Here is a 25,522-nt window from a genome sequence, read left to right as displayed (position 1 = left end):
CTTTTTCAGTAATGGCATAAGCAAACGTCATGTTCCTGAACCTGGCAGGTAGATTCCGTTCTCCTAGAGGAAGATTTTGCTGTAACTTTCATACAAGCCATTTTTTAATGCAGTCTATTTTGTTTAGTGGGTTTTTTAAAAAAATAAATCCCCCTCAGATTTATACCTGAAGACATACATATCTTTTCTGATGACATGGTATGCTCCCCTTTCTTAGATAATTCATTATTTAACAAATATTTATTCAGTGCCAGGCACTTTTACTTGGCTCTTACTCTTTTATCTCTAACTTCAGTTTCAGCTTATCATTTTTGTCTTTTCCTTTTTGAGAATGACTGTGGCCAGCAGCAGCTCCAGAATTTTAATTGGAAAGGCTTAAGGTGGAAGCAGGGCAGGGACCAGAGTAGAAGGTAGGATAGGAGATATTCGTACAGGAAGCCTGCTTGTATGAAGTTCAGAAGCTGGGCTCCTGGCTTCCAGATATAAGGGAAGGGAAGTAACACTTTGGTGACCAGCCCAAACTGCTCCTTGGCTCCGCCCTAACTAGATGGGTATGTGCATACTCAATAAATGCAGGAACAGGTTTGGGTATTGATTTTTCTTTTTTGCGTGGAAATCTTTTTTTGATTCTGTGAGTACAAAACTGAACCTAATCCTGATGATTTTTCCTGCTGATTGCCATCCTTTGAGACTCTTTGCCAATGCTGTTTTTTAGGCAGTTTCAGAGGAAGGGGCTAGTGTGCTTGTTCACTGTTCTGATGGCTGGGACAGGACCGCTCAGGTGTGCTCAGTTGCCAGCCTCCTCCTGGACCCTCACTACCGGACTCTGAAGGGCTTCATGGTGAGTGCGGCCGCCTGGCCACTGTCCCGTGCACGCTGTGCCCGGGCAGAATGGACTTCTCTTCTGGCAGCTATTAGCAACTCTTCTTCCCTCCTCATCAGTGTTAGTTTTCTGTTAGTAGATCAGCAAGATTAATTAAAGGGGGAAAGGTGAAATAAGCTTGGAATTAAGAAGATGAATTTCTGGGATTTGGGAGCCAATTCAAATCAATGCTATTAAAGGTGAATTTAGGGGCAAATATATACATTCAGCAGTTTGTAAAATAGTTTCTTACATCATTTTTATTCTATATGTTTCAAGTTTGATATATATTTTCAAGTTTGAGGTAACACAGGACTGTAAAACAGAAAACACTTTTCAGAAAAATATTTGGAGAAAAAAAAACTCTATAGGAAAAAGTGTTTTCACTTACTGCTTTTGTATTTCAAATAATCCTTCACAACTGTGGATGAGAATATTGAAAATGTCAGTGTTTTGGGGTTCTTTCTTGAAATTGTGAGTACATTCTCTCCTAGATCTAGCACCTTTTAGGTATGCATCAGAACTTGATGCGTTGCTTCAATTGCAAGGTATCTGTGATATTTGTGTAGGTGTCTGATAGGGTGAAGCTTTGGCTAAGCTGGGACCATTTTCTTAGAATGACTACAGGGACTTCCTAGTGGCTGTTAGCTTATCTGGTTCCTGCCTCTTTTTTAAATTTTCTACTGACTTTTGGCTGCAGTGGGTCTTCATTGCTGAGGGGTTGGTCTCCTTTACCCCATCCTTCATCACTGGCTCTTTTTGATTCCTTCCCATTAAATTTATAGGTTGTCAAGGCAAAACTTCAACAAATCTTTTTTTTTTTTTTTTTAAGAAAAGAGCTCTGGCTGTTTTACAGCATTGGTGATATTGATGGTATTATACTATATTATTATTTAAATTCCAGGCAATTTGAGAGTATAAACTTGTGTTACATCTCTGACTCCACAGCAGGGCTGAAACTTTCAATATGCTCCAAACCCTCCTCATTCTAGAATTCTTCTAAAGCATATTAAAGATCACTGGAAAACATTCCTTAGTCTCTTGTAAAGAGGTTGGTATTGATATACTGATGGGCAGCATGGAGTATTGACCAAGAGTTGGACTTGATGGGCTATGACTGTTTCTGGAGCTAGGTTACCAGGTGGCATTGACCACTTTCTAAGTGTGATCTTGGATGAGTAACCTCCTTGTTTCTCCCTCTGTAAAATGACAGTGATAATAACACCTCCTCCCTCTCACCCCCGTGAATGAGATGGAACATGAAGCAATATGAACAGTGCTCATCAACAGCACTCCGGGTGATGGCAGTACATCTTCCCATGTCTACTCCTGTTTATTTCTCCTACAGAAGACCTTCAGCTCTGCCCTCCGATGTGCACCTCTATATGGGTAGATAGTGTTCATTCATTTGCAGGTTACCAAGGGTAGTGAATTATGCTCCAAGAACTTTTGAATCCTTCAGAATTATTGGTTCTGGTCTCTCACTTTCCCTCATTTGCTTCTCTCGTGATATTTATATTTTTTTATATAGGTATTAATTGAAAAGGACTGGATTTCCTTTGGTCATAAGTTTACTCACAGGTAAGAAGTGATTTAAAATCTTGTGATTTTTAAATTGTGAATTTAAGGTTGAGAATAAAAAAAAATTGTTTCTGAATTCCTCACCTGAGTGGGGAATAGCAGCCTGTTTTCAAAACTGCCTTGGGTATCTTATTCAGAAAGTTAAATTTTTGTTATGTATGTTGTATCACAGATAAAGAAGTTCTAACTTGAGAACTCTTGGTATTTACTGAGCAGAACTAACTGATGTTAAATCCTCCAAACAAGCAGCCTTAAGATCACATTGTTATTTTCAGTTTGGGGGGGTTCTACTGTCTGCTAGGCACCTAAGACCTCTGAGAGAGAGTATCTGGGGCAGAAAGAACATGGAAGTGGCTGATAAGTGTGTGTTTTATGAGGAAGGAACCTATTGAGCAACCCCTTTATAAAGTGAACAAAGGTGAGTAGGGCTAAACCCTTTGAAGGTTTCCAGACAGTTTCTAATGTTTCTACCCTTGGAAAAACTACTAAACCAATCCTTGCTCATTTTTATTCCTCATCAAGTTGATTACCCATCGCTTGAAAGATGAGGTTCTATATTGTTATTCTGATTTGATAGCACCCAAATCACCCTTCTGGATTCTTTCTAAAATTCACATAATAGTGTAGAAGGACTGGGCAGCTGTTTAAAAATCAACACAAACATGAGGAAACAGATTCTGATGTACTCTTGAAAACAACAAAAGGAGAGATAATAAAGGTATGGGGAATCTGAGGTCACATGGAGATCAATTGACAAGTTTTAACACTTTTAAAAATGGAAATGCCCCTTGAAACTTGGGGAATCACAGTTTTTTAAAGCTGTCCTTATTTCTTCCTAATAAAACCATGCAGAAGTGAGAAACTCTAAAGTGGCTTAGGCATTTCTTTCAACTAATTAAAATAAAGTGAAGACTTATTTCAAGTTTTGGATGTTCTTTTAAAATCAGAATGAAAGATTGCTGCTTTTCCTTGTAAAGACTCCTGGAATTTTATCTCCAGCACTAACATTTTTCTTTTGTAATTATAACATAAATATGTCCCTTCTCTGTCCAGACTTTTAATATAAAATTTTTCTTGGCATTACAATTTAAAAAGTTATGTTTTCCCACTTCTTTTGCGTTCCAGTTTATAAGATAAGATCTGTTTAGGAACTAGAGTTGCTTTTATGATTGTTTTTGCTTTCATAGCTTTCTAATTAAGAAAAAAAAAAAAAAACCTTGCTGTAAAATCTCTTAATACTTTGTTTTACAGATACGGCAACCTAGATGGTGATCCTAGAGAAATCTCTCCAGTTATCGACCAGTTCCTTGAGTGCATCTGGCAGTTAATGGAACAGTTTCCCTGTGCCTTTGAGTTCAATGAGAGGTTTTTGATTCACATTCAACATCACATCTATTCCTGCCAGTTTGGGAACTTCCTATGTAATAGCCAGAAGGAGAGACAAGAACTCAAGTAAGTGTTTTGGTGTTTAATTTTTATCTAAAGATTTTGTGACTGAGAGTTTCAGATTGTCTTTCACAATTTTGAAGACTGTTTTAGTTACACATCTTCACTGACAGAGTAACAATTTTTTCCCTGACATCACTTTAGAGATTTAAGGCCATCAGCTGACAAAGACAGGCACAAGTCCATTTTGCCTAGTTCCTGCCTAATGTCCACAGGTAGATAGGTAAACTTCATGCACTGATATGGAAAGGAAGCTTCTTGGGAGTCAGGGAAAGTCATTTTTGCATTGAAAAGGAAAAAGTTACACAACTTTGGTGGATATACTCTCATAATAGTTGCAAATATAGTAGTCCCTCTTTATCCATGGTTCCACTTTCCACAATTTCTGAGGCCAACTGTGGTCCAATATTAGATTCCAGAAAAAAATGATTCATAAGTTTTAAATTGTGGGTCTTCCTGAGTAGCATGATGAAATCTCACACTCTCCTGCTCCATCCTGCCTGGGATCGCCTGTTACTTAGTAGCTGTCTCAGTTATCACAGTGCTTGTGTTCCAGTAACCCCTGTTTTACTTAATAATAAAGTTCAAGAGTGGCAATGCTAGGAATTCACATATTTTATTATGCTTAATTTATAAATGAAACTTTATGATAGGCATGTATGTATAGGAAAACACAGTATATACAGGGTTTAGTACTATCCATAATTTCAGGCAACTACTTGGAGTCTTGGAACAAATACCCCATGGATAAGGGTGGACTACTATACTGCTTTAATTGAGAGGGGGAAAAATAGATGAAATGTGGACTTTTGAAAAAGTCAAAAGCTTAACAGCAAAGTGACTTAAGAATTGCAAATGAAAGAACATTTTTGAAATTTTTATAAAAAAATTAATGTGGTACATGTAATATCAGATTCAATTTTGCAGATGTCAGTTCAAATAAAACTGACTGAGTGGAAAGAACATCACTTTTTCTGGTAGATACAATTCCTGATAAATGGTACATCCTATAAGCTCACCTGTTTTCTTAGGTATTTTGTGATTCATTGTGATAGATGAGCAAAAGGGACAAATGTCATAGGAATACAGTGACGATTAAATGAGAGAAAATATTTGAAGCATTTAAGTAGTACCCAGCGAACAATAATAACCCAGTGACTATTTGGGGGAAAATTTCAACAAAATGCATGTGGTTTTATTTTATACTCAGAGGGACTGGACTTCTTAAGGCCAAGATGTCCCCAGAGAGCAGGGGAGTTGAGACTCCTACAAGTGCTCTTTTGCTGTACCATGAAGACACAAAAGACTGTTAGTTTCCCTGCTAGAAAACAGGGACCCCTGATATAACAAGTTTTGATTCCTTTCCAGCTTTAATATGTCTACTATTAGACATGCCTGCTATTTCTAAGAACCAAGGTAAGTCATTTTCAGGCTTATTTTCTTTATAACAGAATTCAAGAAAGAACGTACTCTTTATGGTCTCACCTGTGGAAAAATCGGGCCGACTACTTGAATCCTCTGTTTAGAGCTGATCACAGTCAGACCCGGGGAGTCCTTCATCTCCCCACGGCACCGTGCAACTTCACGTACAAGTATGTAAACCTATGGGACCTCACTGGGTGTGGTTGTGCCTTAGATTCTGGCACTGTTTACCACATGGAGGCTGAAGGGTATGTAACACTGAGCTCCAAGGCACTTTTGCCCGTGTCTCCTGTCCCTCTCTTTCCCCTCTAAATACAGAATTCTCTTTAGAAGTTGATGTTTTGTAGTAATGATATCCTAACAATGTAAGTTTCACTTTTATTTAAAAGTGAGAGGAGGAGAGAGGGAAGGAGGACTGAATACACTAAGCGCCTGAGAAGTTAAACGTGGAGTCGCAGGTTTAGTTAGTGGTCACGACACAGCTTACCTTCTTTTGCTGCTGATTCAAATGGAACTACTGCCCTGTGGAAATGAATTCAAGATGGTCTATACTGGGATGGGAGAGCCTGGTGGTACCCAACAGATGCTACTAGGTCCGTAGGCTCTCTTTTATCCTTGGGTCTTTTCCTCTGGGCTTGTATAGTACAGGAGGGCGACTCAGAGGTCAGGAAAAAGACAAAATTACACAGACATCACCAAGAAACCACATTCCTTCTCCCTCCTCACCTCAATACACCCGTTAGTGCCTTTTCGTCTCTAGAGCTTTCATTCTCATTGGGTTGGCCAAGAGGTTCATTGTGTATGAGTAAACCCAAACGAACTTTTTGGCCAACCCAATAATGACTTCAATCCAGTTATTTCCCCAAAATTCTATAGAATAATATTAATTCTGTCACACTGAAAAAATGCCTCATGGTTTGTGTGAACTGGCAGTTTTTAGAGCTGTTGAGATACATACCCTGCATTCAACTGTATTGTAACTAATTTGTTAGCTCCAGCCACTCAACACGTATATTACTGAGGCTCAAACACTGTTCTAGGCTGTGTGGATAAATCAATGAATGACACCAAGTCCCTGCTCTCAAAGCACTTCTCTGAATAAATCTACAGGTATCCTTATGATAATGCTATTTATAGGCATACTTCTGAAATAATGTGGGTTTGGTTCCTGGCCACCATGATAGTGAACACTGCAATAAATTGAGTCACAATTTTTTAGTTTCCTAGTGCATATAAAAGTTCTATTCACACTATACTGTAGTCAGTTAAGTGTGCAATAGTATTATGTCTAAAAAACAATCTAACAATGTTAGATACCTTAATTTAAAAATACATTAATGTTTAACAAAAAAGTGAACCTAATGCTAGCCCTCAGTGAGTAGTACTAGTAGTAACAAAGATCACTGATAACCATAAAAAAATGAAAAATCTTGGAACATTCTGAGAATTACCAAAATGTGACAGAGACACAAAGTGAGCAAATGCTGTTAGAAAAATTGTGCCGATAGACTTGCCACAGACCTTTACTCTGTAAAAATGCAATCTCTGCAAAGCGCACCTGTATTTTTATTTGTATTCCAGTATGCTTTAATGTATAGGATAAAAAAGGAAGGATTTGTTGCAAATGTAAGTAATTTAGTGGCTGTCATTTAAAAAAACCTCAAATTTAAAAGATTCCTTTGTGGCTGAAAGATTCTAAATGGTGATATAAACACTAATTTTCCAAGTTGACTTCCTAAGTCATCTTCTTAAGCTAAAAGAAGAAAATGGTAACATGTACTGCTGCTGCTGCTAAGTTGCTTCAGTCGTGTCCGACTCTGTGCAACCCCATTAGAAAAATATGTGCCTTTTCAGTACCATCTATTCAAGTAGATTCTTTATGAATTTACTCTCCCCAAAAGAAGTTGACTGATTCAAGAAAATGAAAACATTAACATGAAATTATTACCTTAGTGAGTGGCTTTTCAGACCCTATACTTTGCATTTGGTTATTATGAGGACTATGGTTTGAACAATACCTTGGAAGACTCAAGAATGTGAATGTACAGACTGTGACACGGTTTCATGACATGGTTTCTGCTGTCCTCCACAGGTTTTGGAATGGAATGTATAATCGCTTTGAGAAGGGACTGCAGCCTCGACAGTCAGTCACAGATTACCTCATGGCCGTGAAGGAGGAGACTCAGCAGCTGGAGGAAGAACTCGAGGCCCTGGAAGAAGTAAGACACTTGCTCTTGCTCACCTTATTTGCTGATGATTGCTGCTCTGGGAAAAGCCTCTCGTGATTCAGGATGTGTGAAATGCAGCAACATAGCCATTTCATATCTTTATGCTCAGCTGCATCCAACTCTTTGCGACTCTATGGATTGTAGTCTGTCAGGCTCCTCTGTCCACGGGATTTCCCAGGCAAGAATACTAGGGTGGGTTGCCATTTCCTCCAAAGGATCTTCCTGACCTAGGGGTCGAACCTGCATCTTTTTGTGTCTCCTACATTGGCAGGTGGATTCTTTACCACTGTGCTACCTGGAAAGTCCTTTCATATTTTTAGCCAGAAGGTAACCTGAAACACAGTCCTCCCAGGTGGACAGTCAGATCATTGAAGCCCAGACCTACACACATGATGCATTTCAGACATCTGGTTTGGCTCACTTCCATAGTCTGCTTTGGGGATGATGAAGATACTAGGAAATGAGATAGTGGCAAATGGTTGCATAACCATGTGAATATACTTAAAAAAAAAAAACTGAACTGTACACTTTAAGAGAGTGAGCTACTTCTATCTTAATTTTAAAACTTAGATAATAAAAACCTCATTCCTGATTTTTAAAAAAATGTACTTTCAGGTCACAGGATGAAAAACATTATGTAAAACCATACTGGTACAGAAAGAAGGATGACTGCTCTTTGCCAGGTGCTTTACCTAGGCTGCGTTTTCTGCTTTTTTATAGAGTGCCATCCTTACATTAGGAAGAGAGTGAGCCTCACAAAATCTAATTATTTTGTCCAGAGTCATAAAGTCTAGCTTTGAAACCAAGTCCATCTAAATCCCATTTTCTTAACATTTTACCCAGCCGGGAGATAATGAACGCTAAAAGGCAGGCATATACCAAAAAAGATACATTATTTATGACTGTTCCCTGAAACTGTGGTTTCTTTTCTAGAGGCTGAAAAAAATTCAGAAAGTGCAGTTAAATCGCACTAAGGTGAGGAGTAAGCAGAGTGAGCCCAGCAAACACTCAGGGTTTTCTACCTCGGACAACAGCGCAGCCAACACACCTCAGGACTACAGCGGCAATGTGAAGTCCTTTCCATCCAGGAGCCCTTCCCAGGGTGATGAGGATTCTGCTCTGATCCTCACCCAAGACAATCTGAAAAGTTCAGACCCAGACCTGTCCGCCAACAGTGACCAAGAGTCGGGGGTGGAGGATCTGAGCTGCCGCTCCCCCAGTGGTGGGGAGTGTGTGCCGAGCGAGGACAGTGGCAAGGACCGGGATTCCGACGAAGCCGTGTTTCTCACCGCCTGAGGATCCCCCGCCATGGAGTTCCCAAGTAAAGGACACACAAGGAATACTTTCCAAAAATAAGGGAACAGTGCAATCTCAAATAAAAACATAGCCCAAGAAATGGTACGGGTCGTCGAGAATTATAAAATGTAGCAACGAAAAGGAAAAAAGTCCAACTTTTAGTTCCTCTAGGTATTGATGAACAGGAAACAGCCAGTTCTTTTATCAAGCAAATATAAGGAAAATTGTTCCCCATTTAGACTATGGAGGTTTTATTCACTACAGAGCAATGACCTCTGCCATCACCCGAGGTTATCAATTCACATCTTCCTTGCCTGCAGCTGCTCAAAGTGCCCTGACCACGTTCCTTCACACTTATCATCTTCAAGCTTTCCTTTTATTTCATTTCCAGATGAATATTTTCTTTCCTCAAATATCTGACCCTTCCTTCTTGACTCTGTTATCAGGATTTTGGTTAATAGATATATTTCTGTAATAGACAAGCTTTGTAATTCTGCTTAAGCTTAGTGTTCAGTCTTAATGATCACTTTTAACTTTTCCTTATAGATGATGTATTTTGAATTGTTATAATAGTTTTGTTGCCTTTTCCTGGAATTTCATATTTCTCCTATTTAAAAAATGCTAAAACTTACCATGCACTCTTCTCTAATACCAGTCTAATACCCAATAAAGTAGAAACAACATTTATGCTCTAGTTCTTAAATATGATTTTGGATCACATTAGCTTCTTAAGAACAACCTTTTGTTACTGGTTCCAGAGATTACATTACCAAGACAAGGGGGTCAGCCCCAAGCCTGATCCCAGAAGTATAACTGTATGAAGGTACAGGGCACCACTTCAATGACGGAAGAAGCTCACTGAAGAACACTGTTGTCATGTCTGCTTCACCAGTGGAATATGTTTTGTCATTTGTCACTGCATAAGTTATGTTAACATGGTTAAGTGAACACTGTACCTGTGGAGCCCATGCAGTAGTCTCGACCATCAGCTCTGTTCATTTGCACGGTCGCGTCGGCGGTGCAGTCTGAACAGGGAGTCCGACAGGGAGCAGGTCTGCCTCACTGGGGCTGCCACGGGGGAGCTTTGCTGGCTCTGGAATCTGGTTTGTCCCCACCCAGACACAAGAGCTAAGCCTCCGCCTTTCCTGCTGCAGATTGTGGCTTCTGACCCCTCCTGACCAGAAAGCCTGTTGAGGAGAACTTGGGAGGTGCCTGAAATGGGCCTTTTGCAGTCCTTCCCAGGTGGGAACCAGGGCCCCCTGCCCCATCAGACAGGAAGGCCCAGCGAGAACACCTGGAAGCTGCGCACTCCAGCAGATCTTGAGTGGCGAAGTGGGTGGGCCGAGCTGAGTGTCCTGAGAGCAAAGCCAACGGCTCTGACTGGCCAGGGAACTTGGGGCATAGGTCAGCGTGAGACCACAGACATAGCATTAGTGATTTTCAAGCTGCTTCTCCTGCTGTGCTTGGGCAGAGAAACTGATCTACAGCTACACTTCTGCAAACAGACATCAGCCTCCGCCCCTGACCAGGGAGCTCTCCCAGGACACGTGGGAAGCGGCACAACCCATCCAACAGCCCCACTGACTGCAGCAGCTGAACAGAGAGCACAGCCCATGGCCTAACCTGTCTGCAGAGTGAACCTGGTTGCCAGCACCTTCCGTGGACACTCCCGCCTGACTCAGGTCCCCAAACAATGAGCTGTGCAGGCCCTGCATCCCATCCTGCTGCCCCACTTAATGCTGAGTACAGCATCCAGTCCCAACTGGGACTGGACTTACCAGTCCACAGAATCCACCCTACAGCCTCATCCAAGTGGGTGGGGGACCAAGCCAGCTGTCCTACCTAGCTGTCTCAGCCAGTGACCCTCCACTCTGCTTCAGGGCTCAAACAGATGCCTCACCCAAAAAGAGACCACCTAAATACATAAAGCAAAATCCAGCAGAGCTAAAAGGAGAAGTAATGAGGACTTTAATACTCCACTCTATAGACAATGGATAGATCATCCAAAGAGAATCATAAGGAAACAGGAAATCTGAACCAAATATATACTAATATCTCACTCTGGATGATACATTTTTAAATTGTATTAAAGATAAATAATCCAATTAAAAGTGGGCAAAAGACTTACACATTTTTTCAAAGAAGATATATGAAAGCGTCAACAGGTACATGAGAAGATGCTGAACATCACTATCTTTAGGCAAATGCAAATCAAAACCAAACCTCACGTCTGGCAGAATGACCAACATCCGAAAGACAAATGTTACGAAATGTTGGTGATAATGTGAATTAAAGAGAACGCTTGTGGACTGTTGACGGGATCATAAACAGGTAGACTCACTATGGAAAACAGTACAGTGGACCCTCAAAAAATTAAAAATAGAACTACTGTATGATCCAGCATACAGATCCACTTCTGGGAATACATACAAAGAAAATGAAAAGATTAACTTGAAAAGATATCTGTACCCCTTCATGTTCACAGCAGTGTTGTTTTAAAATAGCCAAGACATGGAAACAACCTAACTGTCCACCAACAGATGAATGAATAAAGAAGTACACACACCACAGAATAGTATTCATGCATAAAAAAATGAGAAAATGCTGCCTTTTGCAACAATATGAATGGACCTTGAGGGAATTATACTAAGTGAAATAAATCAGAGAAAAGCAAATACTGTAAGATTTCACTTATATGTGTACTCTTAAAAAAAACAAACCCAAACCACCAAAGTTACAGAAAAAGATCAGATTTGTAGTTAACCCAGCATGAGGGCTGGGGCAGTGGGTGGTTGGGGAATTGGAGAAAGGTGGTCAAGAGTAACAACTTCCTGTATTAGTGAATACCTTACTAATGATTCTTAGGATATAGTCGTAATGGCTTTTTTATTTTTATAACTCCATACCACTCTTGTAGTTGATTATCAACTCTTAGAAACTTCTTTGCCTAGTATTAAGGATGAGAATTTAATTTCTTCCATCTGGCAGTATACATCTACAAAAATAAATAACAAAATTTTAAAAAATGACATAGTAACTATGCCAAACAGAACTATGCATTTATTTGAAAAGCAAATAATATAAATATTTGATATGTTAAAATTTAGTTCTTTAATGTGATATTTTTCATATCAGACACCAACTTTTTTCCAGCCCCCACCAAACATTTTACAAAACATTGTAATTTCAGCATATGTTCATTTAGACTACTTACTAGAAGTTAACCTAACACTGAAATTTATTTTTTTTTAAAGGTTTTATTTATTGCTTATTAAGACTTTATTGTGTGGCATGGAGCCTTAAAAGAGCATGGCCAATCCAATTAGACTAAAATCTCTAACAGTAAATTCTCATTTAAAATCAAACATCAATCAGAAAGTGTTTTCTTTAGAGCAGTTGGTTTAAACCAATGTAAAACTTGACTAAAGACAGATTACTTCCCCACTGGTAATATTTAGAGCTCAAGTGATTTATTATTTAGTGATTTTTTCAGGAAAATTTAATGATATGAAGTAGGTAAGCATTTTGATCATGACTCTACAATCAACAAAGGAACTTTTTTTAGAGTAAAGGAACATAAAGAGAAGGAAAACCCTCGCATGAGGTTTCTATTCTTTAAGAGCACAAGATTAGTTTACTTGCTTTCCCTAAAAATAAATCTGAGTTGTCCTTCAATTTAAACATAGATGAATTATGATCAGACTTACCTGTCAAACAATCTCTATTCCAAAATTAATTTCCTAGTACAGATTATTCCTAGAAAATCTTTCAACTTTGAAACATTATGTTTGGCATGTATCACATTTGTTTGGAAAACTTTTTGAGATATCAGTCTTTAAAGTCCTACCCATGACAAACCCCTAATTCTGCATAATCTAGTAACTCCTAAGCTTTTCTCTGCTATTCTGATTTCCACCTAGTCCTCTATTATGTGTTAGAGGAAAATCACTATCTCGGCTTTGACAGGCACTTTTTTCTCCTTCTGGCACTGCTTCTCCAATATGGCCAATTTTAAGAAAAAAATAATACTAATACTATAGAAAAGTCACTTAAGTTTTCATTGTAATAACAGAACCAAAATTCATACATATTCAAATGTAGACTAATTTCCATCCTGGATGATGTCTATGACCTCATATCTGATCTATTAAAAGCAGATAATGATGATCAGATTCCTTTTTTTAATGACTAGGTTGTAAGGTTACCTAATTTTAGAAGAAGAAACCAAGGTATGTTAACTGGTATAGAATGAAACTGGGATGGTTCAAGTTTAAAAAAATAAGATGTTGAGATGAATTACTTTGTGATTATGTAGAAGAGATTTACTATGTATGAAAATGACTTTTTTTGGTGGAGAGGAAGGTAGATAAGTACATCAACACCTAGGCCATGTTTGAGTCATCCACAGTGCCTCAGTCTTAGAAGGGCTTAATAAAATTAATAAATGACATGAATTAATGGTTATGGTCTGCTGGGCTCTTGATCTGGACTCTGTCTTGGTTTCTGAGAAAGCTTCCTGATTGCTTCCAAAAGACTGGGATAGTCATGTCCTCCACTGTGGTGACTGCTGGGAAAACTGAAGCTTATGTGACCAGTGCAGTAGGAAAGGTTTCTCAATACCCAGAAGACTGCAACAAATCTTAAACACTTACCTCAGTTATGTACTATATGTCCAGAATAATAATCATAACCTCCTTGTCAGGTCATTTTGAACATTAGAAAAAAGAATGAAGGAAAAAACCTGTACTGTATGCTGGGATTTGGAGTGGCAATCATACTGAAGTTTAAATGAAAATGGGCATTAGGATGCTACTTTACCAAGCCTTGAAAATCTAGTTCAAGATTTTCTACTTAATTGGCTTTCACAGCTATTCATAAAATATGTTCATTTTGTAACGAACTGTAAAAGCAAACTGTTTAACATATACAAGTTAAAGTGAAAATCAAATTAAAAACTAGACTGCCTAAAAATTAAATATTATTTATTATTAAAGCTTTCATAAGAGAAAAGCTAACATAGTAAAGGTCAGAAAATTTCACTGACTTTTTTTGTGTTCTTTAGATTTACTATTTATTAACAAAAATAATGTTTTAAACGTCAGAATTCAGACAGCATATTCTCATCTAACCACAAACCCATCAGATACTTATATTTAAAAAGCTAGCATGAAAGTTTATATTGGACTAGTTTAAATGAAAGGCAATTTTTCTATTAGGTAAAATATTTATTTACCTGTATTGCCTTTTAAATGCATCTTTAATTTTAAAAATAAGACAATATATAAAATCAGCTGGTTTATTCTTTTGATTTATTCTGTGTATTAAAAATTACTTGAGACGGCACATTGGCAGGTTTGGTGTTTCCTGACACTGAGAATATTTAAAAACAAATTATTTTTCAAGGTTTTATCATCCAGAAAGAAAGAGAAAAAATAAGTATCTTTCTACAGTTGAAATAGTAGTTTTTCAAAAAGGGTTGAGAGGAAAAAAAATCTAAGCAAACTATCCTTGATAAAGAAATGAGGCAGTTTCAAATTAGAAATACAGATTTAAATGAAGTAACTTTATAAAATATTGAAAGTAGCTAAAATTACATGCACAGGTATTTAATCAATAATAAGAGAGGAACAGCAGTGGAACTTAAATATGATAGAATTTATCAACAATAAATAAACATTTTTAGTGCAAATAGTGCAGAAAAAATTTTCAAAGCAAAGATCCTAGCAATCATTCTAATCTGTACAAAATCAGTCTCAGTTTTGTATACAACCTATATAATACATCTAGGAATTCAGCCATTGTGATGAAATGCCAATTTGCAAATCATAAATATAAATGTGCTTAGTTTTGTGTCCCATTCCTCTCTTTGCAGTTCATGTTTTCAGGAAAATCTGAAAAGAAAAGAAAATCAAAAACCTAAGATTTACTTTAAGATAATACAGTAAGATTTCATAAGATAACCTGACAATGAGGGAAAAGAGGTGGGAAAGGATTCTAGCATGCATGTGTCAGAGAATAACTCAGTGCCCGCTTCTCACTGAGATATGTATACTTGATATTAAAAATCAACACTTACCCTCAGGGATTAACAATCTGAGTTGTAAAATAAAACAATGCTGCTACTAATGTTAAGGACAGCTAAATTGAGAAAAGGGGGCAGATGAGTTTGAGCTAGAGATGAGAAATGCCTGTCATCTCCCTCCCTGTAGCCGGCTCCCTTTTAAAGGAAACTCCCATGCTCCGTTCTCAACATCTGCTCCTTCAGCCCAGCAAAGTAGACACATGACACGAGTCTCCAGGTAAAACCGTGAGGTCAGGACGGACACCATCTACGTGGGGCCAGTCTCTCTCCTTGATTTGTTGTGAGACCCTGGTCAGTCTCCACCCCTGCTCGGACCATCAGATCAGGCCTGTGGGCGGCAGCGGCTGAACCACGTGCAAGTGCAGCAAAGAAAGGCTCTTCGAAGAGCCAGGGAGAAGGCACGTGAGAGCGAGAGGCATAAAGGGGAGGAACGCAGAAATGAGGAACAGCGGCCTGGGGCAGCATCTAGGAAGCAGAGCTGCTTTGGCTACGGATGGCCTCACGCTTTCACTCCCAGGAGACTGAGGTGTGCTTTCCTACATTTGGGCTGTTCTGCATTATCCAGGAACACAAGCTTTTACTTAAACTTGTTGAGGTGGGAGCTAGTCTTTGCAACCAAATCCAGTGCTGAAACGAGAGAGGAAAATGGAACAGTGTCCTGAGATCAGATGAGAGCATGAACAAAGACATGATGGAAGAAAAAAGAGCATGACAAAGGAGAACACAGAAGAGGACAATGGAAAACTAGAACCGATGATCTGAAGTGCAAGCCAGCTTATAGAGGCTTAAAACCAGAGACAGAGACGCGGCATTTATCATCCCCAGGGTTCTTTAAAGGTCCTAGAGCAGAGATGTTATCACAGAGTGCTATTCTTGGAGGATCATCTGGTCAGTGCTCTGCACAAAGGAGAAACCCTGAAGTCAGAGGACTAATCAGAAACTTACTGGAATAGATGGAAAAGAGACAGATTGGAAGCTCATTTTTAAAGGAAAAAATGACAAAGGAGACTACTGAGAAATATGTCAACTTAAGTGTTATGGTATATGCCCCACACCAGCTGAGGGAAAGGAACTTAAATTCTACATATGTAACTATCAAATGCTGAAAACAAAACTCATTTAAGCAAATATCATACTGAGAAAACATGCAAACAATTTATACTAGCCATATGCTTAGGTGTATAACATCATGCTTAATAGATAATACAAAGTATTCTACATGTTATATAGCATGGTAGCTGTAATGATAGTATTACGTTTAAAGCTGGCTGAACAAGCACTGGTAAGAACATTTCATTAAAAAGAGCCATGCAGTAGCCTCAAGACACAAACCTTCCAGAATACAATTTACCTATAGTGGAGCATGAAACTGGCTGTGCATTGCTATCACTTGTTGAAGTTTCTCTTCCTTGGCTCTTCTACAGTGGCAAATCTAGAAGATAAATTATTTAAATACCAGTCACTTCTCCAATAATCTTCCTACAACTAGCTACATTTTGACAGAATTCTAAGTAAGAATCTTTTAACTTGCTGACATTAAATTGTGGATGTCTAAGGTGGCACAGAAGTTAAGAATCCAAAAAAAAAAATTTTGTGTGGAAGATAATCTTTGTCTGTAAACCTCTAGACTATAAAACACACTCTGATCCTTTATACCAGTTCTCTGATTATATAATTTCAAATATCTGTGTTTTAAAAATATGAAAATAAATCCTACTGTTGTTACCCTGGAAGCTCAATAAATAAAAACTTCAAGATACAGTTATATAGTGCCAAAAAAAAAAAAAGCACTAGAAATGAATGCCTCATTAAAGCTATAGTCAGCAATGTCCCTGAACTTCAATTTTCTCTTGTGGAAAATGGGCATAATAAAATCTGGCCCACTTTCCTTTACAGTAGCACTTAATTGCATAAAGGTTATAAATAACTGTGATGTTTCAGAGAAGTTAAGTAAATACATAGGATTCTATCAAAGGATAAGATACTGCTAAGCCGACTTCAAAATCTTTTCTTTAAATATAATGGAAATACTAGAACAGAAACTATCCCCAGAATGTTCTCAAGTAATATTAAAACAAAAAATTTTTTTTAAAAATCTCCATAGGGAATTCCCTGGTGGTCTAGTGGGAAGGACTTGGCACTTTCATGGCAGTGGCCTGGGTTCAATCCCTGACTGCGGAATGAAGATCCCACAAGCCAGGCACTGTGGACAATAAATAAATGAAAAAAACCTTTATAAGTTATTCTCCTAAATTTTAAACAGCTTATGAAACAGGTTATTCAGGAGTATACCACAAATATTAAGACTAGACTAGAGATCCACACAAAAGCATTATATAATTAAAAAATAAAATTAAGGAAAAAAATTCTCAAGTTCAAAGCAAATGGAAATAAATGAACCTGTTTTTTCTCCTAAGTTATATTGCCATCCAAAAAAGCTTCATTAAAGACTTTAAAAAACAGTATTTGACTATTAAGACTAGAGTAGACTTCAGCTATCGTTTCTGAAACAGAACTGTTACGTGATTTACATGCTTGTGTACTCACAACAAGCAGGTTTAAAGTGATAGTAGCAAGTTCTATCATTCTCAGAGGCTCTTCAGTTTCCTCTCATGGCACTCAAAACTCCAGCTCAGTAACGTGCTAAGATTTTTTTTACTCATGAATATGCATAAGTAATTTGATACTACACTGTCACTTGTCCTCAACTGAAGAATATTACATACTGTTCTCTTTTCCATGAAGCTGCTGAGAAAATCATCTATATCCGTTTTTCCCTCTAAGAAATCTTCTGCAATATTATCAGATTCTTCCTCAGCTTCATGTGCAGCTACTTTTAATCTTGCCTGTAGAGCACTTGCACTACAGCTCTGAAAAAGAAAAGAAAGAAAATCATTTGTTTCTAGTGCTCTGAAAAACTCCTTAGTGGGAAGGAAATGGGGTAGAAGTTAAATAGCAGTGATACTGGGGCATCACTGTCTCACTCCTAACATTAAAATGATCCTGGAAATGCTGAGTCATTAACTGTGATGTCCGCTTTTGGTTTCTAGTATCCTTTATTAAATTAAGGAAGTAGTTAAGTTTGTCTAAGGAATGATGCTGATTATTGGGAAAAGCCTCTTCATCTAGTAAGCTCTAAAGTGCCGCCAAAAGTATTTCAATTGATTCTCTCAGATCTTCCAGCTAAGAGAGAGGGAGAACTCCTTACGTGCGATTCCTGACTCTGACACTTTCCATTTGTATGACCTCAGGGATGTTATTTAATATCCATGTGCCTCAGTTTCCTCATCTGTAAAACGGAAAAATAGTAACAATACCTACCCTCATAGGTTGTTGTGTAGAATAATGGGCAACATATGCAAAGAGCTTAGTGCAATGCAAAACATATAACAATCGCACAGTGTCAGCAATTGGTTGGATCAAGTAATCTTAAAAATCTCTCCTATTACCCTCTGATTCCAGGGCTCCTTAAGGCAATGAAATTATACTCCAGGACAAAGGTCTAGAGTACCATATGCCTTTTAATAGCCAAACAGGAACATAATAGTCAAAAATACATCAATAAACAAAGTCAAATCTTCCCTTGCAAAAACTGAGATAGGTCAGAACGTCCCAAAGACTTTAGTACAAATGGAGGAAGACCACATGGGAAAGAAAGCAAGGAGACAATACAGAAGACTTAGAGAATGAACTTACAGTTACTAGGCAGGAAGGATGGGGGAAAGGGATAGGTAAGGAGTTTGAGATCCACCTGAATACACTGCTGTATTTAAAATGGCTAACCAACAAGAACCTGCTGTATAGCACATGGAAAACTCTGCTCAATGTTACATGGCAGCATGGATGGGAGGGGAGTTTCAGGGAGAATGGATATATGTATATGTATAGCGGAGTCCCTTTGCTGTTCACCTGAAACTATCCCAACACTGTTAATTGGCTATACCCCAATACAAAATAAAAAGTTAAAAAGAATGATCATATTATATGAAATCTTTTATAAATTTATATTCTCTTTTACCTTTTTTTTTTTTTTTGCTGTTGTTTATTTCTATTTTATGTTTTAGTACATTGGCTTCACTTCCTAGAATTCCTGATTTTAAAGGAAACAGAATATTGTTAGTTATGGTGTGGGTTGTTGATATATGAAAATTATGTCCTATTTAATTTTTAAAATGATTTCCCCCTTTTAATTTAAAAACTTTTTTTCAGAAACAAGGGTTGAATTATATAAAAAGCTTTTGATTTTTCACATAACTGGATTTCTAGTATAACGTTATTATTTGTGGTGAATTATACTTTATGCTTTCTATATGTTATATTTTCCAATTTGTTAACTTCTTGTTTAAGATAGCTGTATACAGGCTTCCAAGTGAGTCTAAACTTAAAATTATTCTTTTTAACTTTTATTAGAAGAGTTAAATTGGTTATTACAATAATTCTCCCAGAACAGTTATTTATGGGGCTCTTGCATGAGCACAAATGACTGATAATGGCTCATAAAACTGAGAGCTGTTCATCTGTGTCCAGGGACGTTTAACTTTAAGGAATCCAATAGGTTGCCCTTTTTCCTTTGTTCTCTGTTCCTTATCAGTTCCTATTCTGGAAGGAATAGAGAGCACGCAGCTCTCAGGACTGAGATCATGAGAGAAGGGGTATTTACTTGGATTCCTTTCAGTTACTCCCTTCCGTGATTTCTTTCAGCATCAGCGACCTTGTATGTATTAGATTATCCATTTTTTGTTGCAATCAACGGCACTTCATCCTGTGTAATCATTTCACCAAAGATATATAAGCCTGCATTTCTGCTAATAAAATATCCTTGCTCCACTAGAGACCTGGGTCCCCTGCGTCCTTCTCTCTCTTTTTCTTTTCATCGACTCCGGTTCACCTGGTCCTGGTCTGATAAGAAGACCACAAGTGGCGCTCCAACAGGGACAAAAGGTGTTCAAGGACAGAGTGACTGAGACCCACCGAGGTCTGGTAAGTGCGGGGTTATGGGACAACAGGCTAAAAAGCCTCACCATTTTTCTACTTTACTTCATCATTTCACGTCAGCAAATAGAGGCTTATCTCCAAATAGTGAAAAACTATCTTGATTGTAATAATTGTAGTTAATCTTATTCTTGCTGTTTGCTTTTTTATATCTGCAACTATATAATGAATTTTCTATCCAAGAGGTTTGAGGCATTTAAGTTACAAATGATTATTCAAGCTCCTATGATTGCCACAGGCTCTTCCGGCTGTTGCTTGGGGCCCCTAGATCAGAGATCCTTGGTATGAGGATAAAGTAAATATACTGCCTCAACAGTTAGGGTTCAAATTAGGGTCAATACCCTCAAGTTAGAGTCTATACCCCTTTCCAACAGGAAAAAGTTACAGAATGACTTCTCCACCCCTTTCCCTAACAACTATATTCTGCTAAAAGCAGGAAGAAATGAAAGAGTTAAAACTTAGACAATACAAAGCCCTATAAAAAGAAAGCAAACATTCTCATTCATGCTTTCCTTAAGCCTTATGCAACAATGTATCTTATCAAAGAACTGACCTTTCTTTAGGTCCAGAACTAATGATTACACAGCACAATGTCTTACTCATGGGAATGCTTTTCTTAGGCTCTATGTTTATGATTATAATTGTAACAAATCTTGCCTGGGAACTTGTATCTCAAGACTTGTACCCCTGATTACACAGCAACAATATATCTTGCCCAGAGACATTATCTGGAACCTGTTCTCCCTGGCTAATCTTGTGCCAGTTATCTCAAAATATGTCTTAGGAAAATCAGAAATGTCAAAGAGCTATCACTTCAATTCATGAGACTAAGACTATTATTGATTATTTGAAGACTTATCACCAGACCAAAAAAAAAAAAAACCCTCAAAATACAAATATTAACTAAAACAATGGCTACTACTTTTAACAGGAAAATAAAAAATATTTTACATATGAGGACTAAATCCACTTAAAAGGAAATTACCCTAATATGCATATAATTAGGCCAAAAAATATCAATCTAAATATGATATTGAAGTAAGACCTATTTCAAGAAACTCCAAGCTGAGGACTCCCCAGATCCCCTTCAACACACACCACGGACAAACTCCCATCTTTTCCCTCAAATAATCCCTTCTAAAATACCTACTAGACTTTTTGAACCCCTATCTCCACAAACTTTTGGCCTTTTATTTGGCCGATCTAACCTGACTTCTAAAGGAACTACTGTTCACCATGAAATAACTGATTCAAATTATAAGAGAAAAAATTCAAATTATGATGTCATCTCAGATACTATGGCAATTTTAAAAAGGAGATAAAATTGCCCCATTACTTCTTTTACCTTATACTACTATTAACTCCCTTCATGATATACAGACAGATATATCAAACAATACTACTCAAAAACAATCCTTATAGACATCACTGGTATCTGAATATGCCCAACCAAATATAAATATCAAAATTAATGGTAAAAAATTTTCTGGTCTCCTCAATACTGGATCTGACATGGCCCAAATCTTGGCCTATACAAAAAATTTCTTGCCAAATTACAGGAATTTCCCAAACCAAAATACAAGAAATTTATCAAAATGTTCAAATTTATCCTTATGAAGGATCAAAAGGCCAACCTGCTACATTACAACCTTATATAATAGATGCACCTCTTAATCTAATAAAAAGAGATTTACTTATGCAATGGCAAACTCAAATATATATTCCACATTTTTCTTAGGGGCCACTGCTCATTTTACAAACAAAACAATTATTAAAATAACTTGGAATACTGATGAACCTATTTGGACAGAGCAATGGCCCCTTACAAAAGAAAAATTACAGGCTACTAAAAAACTTATAGACACACAATTAAAATTAAAACATATTGAGGAATCTTATTCCCCCTGAACTCTCCCATTTTTGTTACAAAAAAGAAATCTAGCAAATGGCATCTCTTGACAAATCTTAAAAAATCTATGAAACCTATGGGGACATTACAACCAGGAATCCCAACACCTACTGTTATTCCTCAAAACTGGCATATTATTATTATCGACTTACAAGATTGCTTTTTTAGTATACCTTTACATCCTCTAGACCAAGAGAGATTTGCTTTCTCTATTCCTTATCCGAATCACACCAGGCCTCATAAACGATACCAATAGACTATATTACCTCAAAGAATGATGAATTCTCCTACCATATGTCAATATTATATAACCAAAGCCCTTAAACCTATAAGAAAACAATTTCCTAACTATCTTATTATTCATCATATGAATGTTATATTGTTCTCAACTCCATCTATTTTAAAAACTCAACACATGTTCAATATAACTCAACAATACTTAAAAGACTCTGGATTACTTATTGCCCCTGAAAAAATTCAAACCTTTACACCTTATCATTACTTAGGATTTATTAGTAATAGACACCATATTATTCCCCAACTAACACAGATTCACACTGATAAATAATCAACTTCAAATGATTTTCAAAAACTTTTAAGAGATATTAATTGGATTAGATCTTCCTTAGGCATCACTAATTATCAACTGATTAATTTATTTAATACTTTGAAAAGAGATCCCAATTTAAATAACCCTCACTCATTATCCCAAGAGGCACAAGAAAAACTTTATTTAATACAAAATAAATTACAACAACAATTTCTTACACATATCAAACTTGATTTACCTCTAAAATTATTTATAGTCCCTTCTCTCCATCCCCCCACAGGCCTTCTTGCTCAACTAGAACACCCAATAGAATGGATCTATACCCATTTTAGAGGGACAAAATCACTTACACCCTATCTTGATTTAATCGCTCTATCATTATCAATGGGAGAGACAGAACTAAAACCTTAATTGGCTCCGATCCTCACAAACTTGTTATACCTATTAATAAATCTCAATTTGAGAATGCATTACAAACTTCCACTGATTTCCAAATAGCCTTTTTGGAATATTTTGGAGAGATTTCATTTCATTATCCTTCTAACAAACCCTGGAATTTCTTCAAAAATACTGAATTTATTATCTCCCATATCATCCACTCACAACCCATACCTCATGCTGAAATTTCCTATATAGATAGGACCAAACACGCCAAAGCCTCATTCTGGTCTCTCAAAGAATATAAAATCTTTCATACTAAATTTCATTCTGCTCAACAAAACGAATTATATGCTCTCATTCAAGTTATTTACTTACATCCTTACCCCATTAATATAGTCTGATTCTTTATATTCAATTTTTGTATTGAAAAATATAGAAACCTCCATTATTAACTCCAATCACCCTGTAATTCAACAACTTTTTCTCGAATTACAAACTATTGTTAGAAAATGCACTTCTCCCATCTATATTACTCATATTCAGAGCATATTCCTGCCTTCCTGGCTCTATGACTTATGGTAATGAACAAGCTGACAAACTCATTTCTTTTGCTAATCCTGAAGAACAACATGCCTTATTACATAATAATGCTGGCTCCTTACACCAAAAATAGAAGATTCCATACCACCAAACTAAAGAAATCATTAATAAATGCTCTACTTATAAACACTTACACCTTCGACCCTTTACACAAAATACCAATCCTCAAGGATTACAACCTAATAAATTATAACAAATAGATATAACTCATTACACTGAACTCTCTCCATCTTCTTTCTTACATGTTTACATCGACACAAACTCTTCTTTTATCTAGGCCACACCTCTTCGAGGTGAAACTACACAACACATTATAACTCATCTATTAACTTGTTTTACTATAATGGGAACTCCTAATTCTATAAAAACAAACAATGGCCCTGACTATATTTCTAAGCATTTCAAACAATTTTTACAATCATTTTCTCTTACACATATTACAGATATTCCTTATAATCCACAAACACAAGATATGATCAACCAAACACATCACACACTAAAACTACAAATAAAAAAATTAAAAAGGGGGCAATACATATGAACACTTCTATCTTCCTTATCCAGAGCAGACTTTACTAAATTCCAATGTAATATATTCTTTAATCCTATAACTATTGTTAATACAGCTTGTTTTACATTTTTTAAACTTACCGCAGAGATATTTTGACAAAAACAGAAAAACATTTCAAGAAACTGAAAGACGCTTCTCCTCCTCTGCCCATTTGATATCAAGATGGGCTGACTAAACAATGGAAATCTAGAAAATTAGTATTACAGGAAAAAAGGTATGCTTATATTTCTCCAGATGGATCCTACAGAGTCAATTGGCTCCCTCTTGGGAAGATCTACCCCCTGGGAAACCACCGGCATTCAAGATAGAGAGGAAAAGGCAAAATCCCCGGAGAGAGGAAATTCCAATACAAGCCATGGCGGCTTTAGAGATTCCAAAAACCACTGCACTTGAAGTCATCTACCTCATGATCTCCCTACTTGGGGATAGATAAAAACCCTTACTAATCAAGCTGAAAATCTAGTTTCTCAACAGGGAATGCCTTGGAATCCAGAAAATATTTTTGTCGCTATGCTTGCTTTGCTTGCTTCTGCTTCCCCTGCTCAAGCTGAATTAATGAATCACACTTATTGGGCTTATATACCTAACCCCCTTTTTATTGCAGGTTATAATATGGACAGACATAAGACCAATCATATCTACTAATGACTCAATACATATGCCTCCTCCTTGGAGTCTGGAGGGGCCCTCACACCCTGAGGAAGAAGGAAAACTAATTAATATTTCTCTAAGTTATGAAATCCTTCCTTTATGCATGGGCCCAGCAGAATTATGCATAAACGTTAGCCAACAAACCTGGCCTTTCGTCCTGCCTCCAGAAAAGAACTTTTGGATATTGCCTGGATTATTTACTGCCCTTTCTTTTTATAAGAAACATGTCAACACTACTGAAACTCTAGGGAAAGGACAAAAAAACATTATGCAAAGGGTTTACTTATAAGAACTTTAAATATATTCCTATTCGTTGCGACAGATGTCAAGCCAAATCAGGAAAATTAATATTGGTGGCCAATAACACCATTGTCCATTGGGGACCCCATGGTATGTGGTTATCTGACTGTTCAGATGATATTAACAGCACTAAATATGATTATATTACTCAAGTAGCATAGAAGATTACCAGTACTACGATGGAACATTACTGTGACAAGGACTTCTTGGCTGGCTTGACAATGGAATGACACCTCCTCACCCTCAATCGTCCTTAATAAACTGATTGGGCCTGAACAATAGAACATTTGGAAGCTTGCCACGAGCACTGAAGAACTTGTAACTTGGACTGGATATTTCACAGGGACTAATCATGGTTCTAGTCATTATTCCTTTCATTATAATCATTCATATTTTATACAAGCTCGTGTTCCCCTTCCTTTTGTTGTAACTATAGGAAACTTGCAATTTAATAAGACTTTACATTCTGTAACTTATATAAACTGCAAACTATATACCTGTCTTAACTCCTCCATGTCTATAAAAAATGAATCCCTTCTGATTCCCGGTCTGATAAGAAGACCACAATCTACATAACTCAAGCCTGTTTATCATGCCTTATAAACTCGAATGCCTAATAAATGCTTTCTGATAATAATACATTTAAGAATG

At 37.1% G+C, this 25,522-nt stretch overlaps 2 protein-coding genes across 6 annotated transcripts in view; one reads left to right on the top strand and one right to left on the bottom strand.

Annotated features, from left to right (window-relative positions):
• The window catches only part of MTMR7 (myotubularin related protein 7), a 155,384-nt gene extending 145,862 nt beyond the window's left edge, over positions 1 to 9,522 (top strand). For 3 of the 4 annotated variants that reach the window (XM_081521626.1, XM_081521623.1, XM_081521627.1), the window contains 6 exons: positions 716 to 841; positions 2,394 to 2,443; positions 3,695 to 3,895; positions 5,341 to 5,481; positions 7,404 to 7,530; positions 8,473 to 9,522. In XM_081521626.1, coding sequence (XP_081377752.1) covers positions 716 to 841; positions 2,394 to 2,443; positions 3,695 to 3,895; positions 5,341 to 5,481; positions 7,404 to 7,530; positions 8,473 to 8,835 — 1,008 coding nt within the window. In that variant the 3' untranslated portion in view covers positions 8,836 to 9,522. The remainder of the gene's footprint in view (positions 1 to 715; positions 842 to 2,393; positions 2,444 to 3,694; positions 3,896 to 5,340; positions 5,482 to 7,403; positions 7,531 to 8,472) is intronic. The other variant, XM_081521625.1, reaches the window with a different exon arrangement.
• A 4,605-nt stretch (positions 9,523 to 14,127) lies between these two features.
• VPS37A (VPS37A subunit of ESCRT-I) overlaps positions 14,128 to 25,522 on the bottom strand; it is a 38,174-nt gene continuing 26,779 nt past the window's right edge. For both annotated transcript variants that reach the window (XM_081521631.1, XM_081521632.1), the window contains 3 exons: positions 17,644 to 17,787; positions 16,269 to 16,349; positions 14,128 to 14,726 (listed from right to left, as the gene is read on the bottom strand). In XM_081521631.1, coding sequence (XP_081377757.1) covers positions 16,269 to 16,349; positions 17,644 to 17,787 — 225 coding nt within the window. In that variant the 3' untranslated portion in view covers positions 14,128 to 14,726. The remainder of the gene's footprint in view (positions 14,727 to 16,268; positions 16,350 to 17,643; positions 17,788 to 25,522) is intronic.

Source organism: Giraffa tippelskirchi, chromosome 8 (genome assembly GCF_054371585.1).
Source record: "Giraffa tippelskirchi isolate mGirTip1 chromosome 8, T2T-mGirTip1v1.2.pri, whole genome shotgun sequence".
Taxonomy (NCBI): domain Eukaryota; kingdom Metazoa; phylum Chordata; class Mammalia; order Artiodactyla; family Giraffidae; genus Giraffa; species Giraffa tippelskirchi.
The sequence above is the reverse complement of the archived record's forward strand: the minus strand, read 5'-3'. Positions and strand labels throughout refer to the sequence as shown.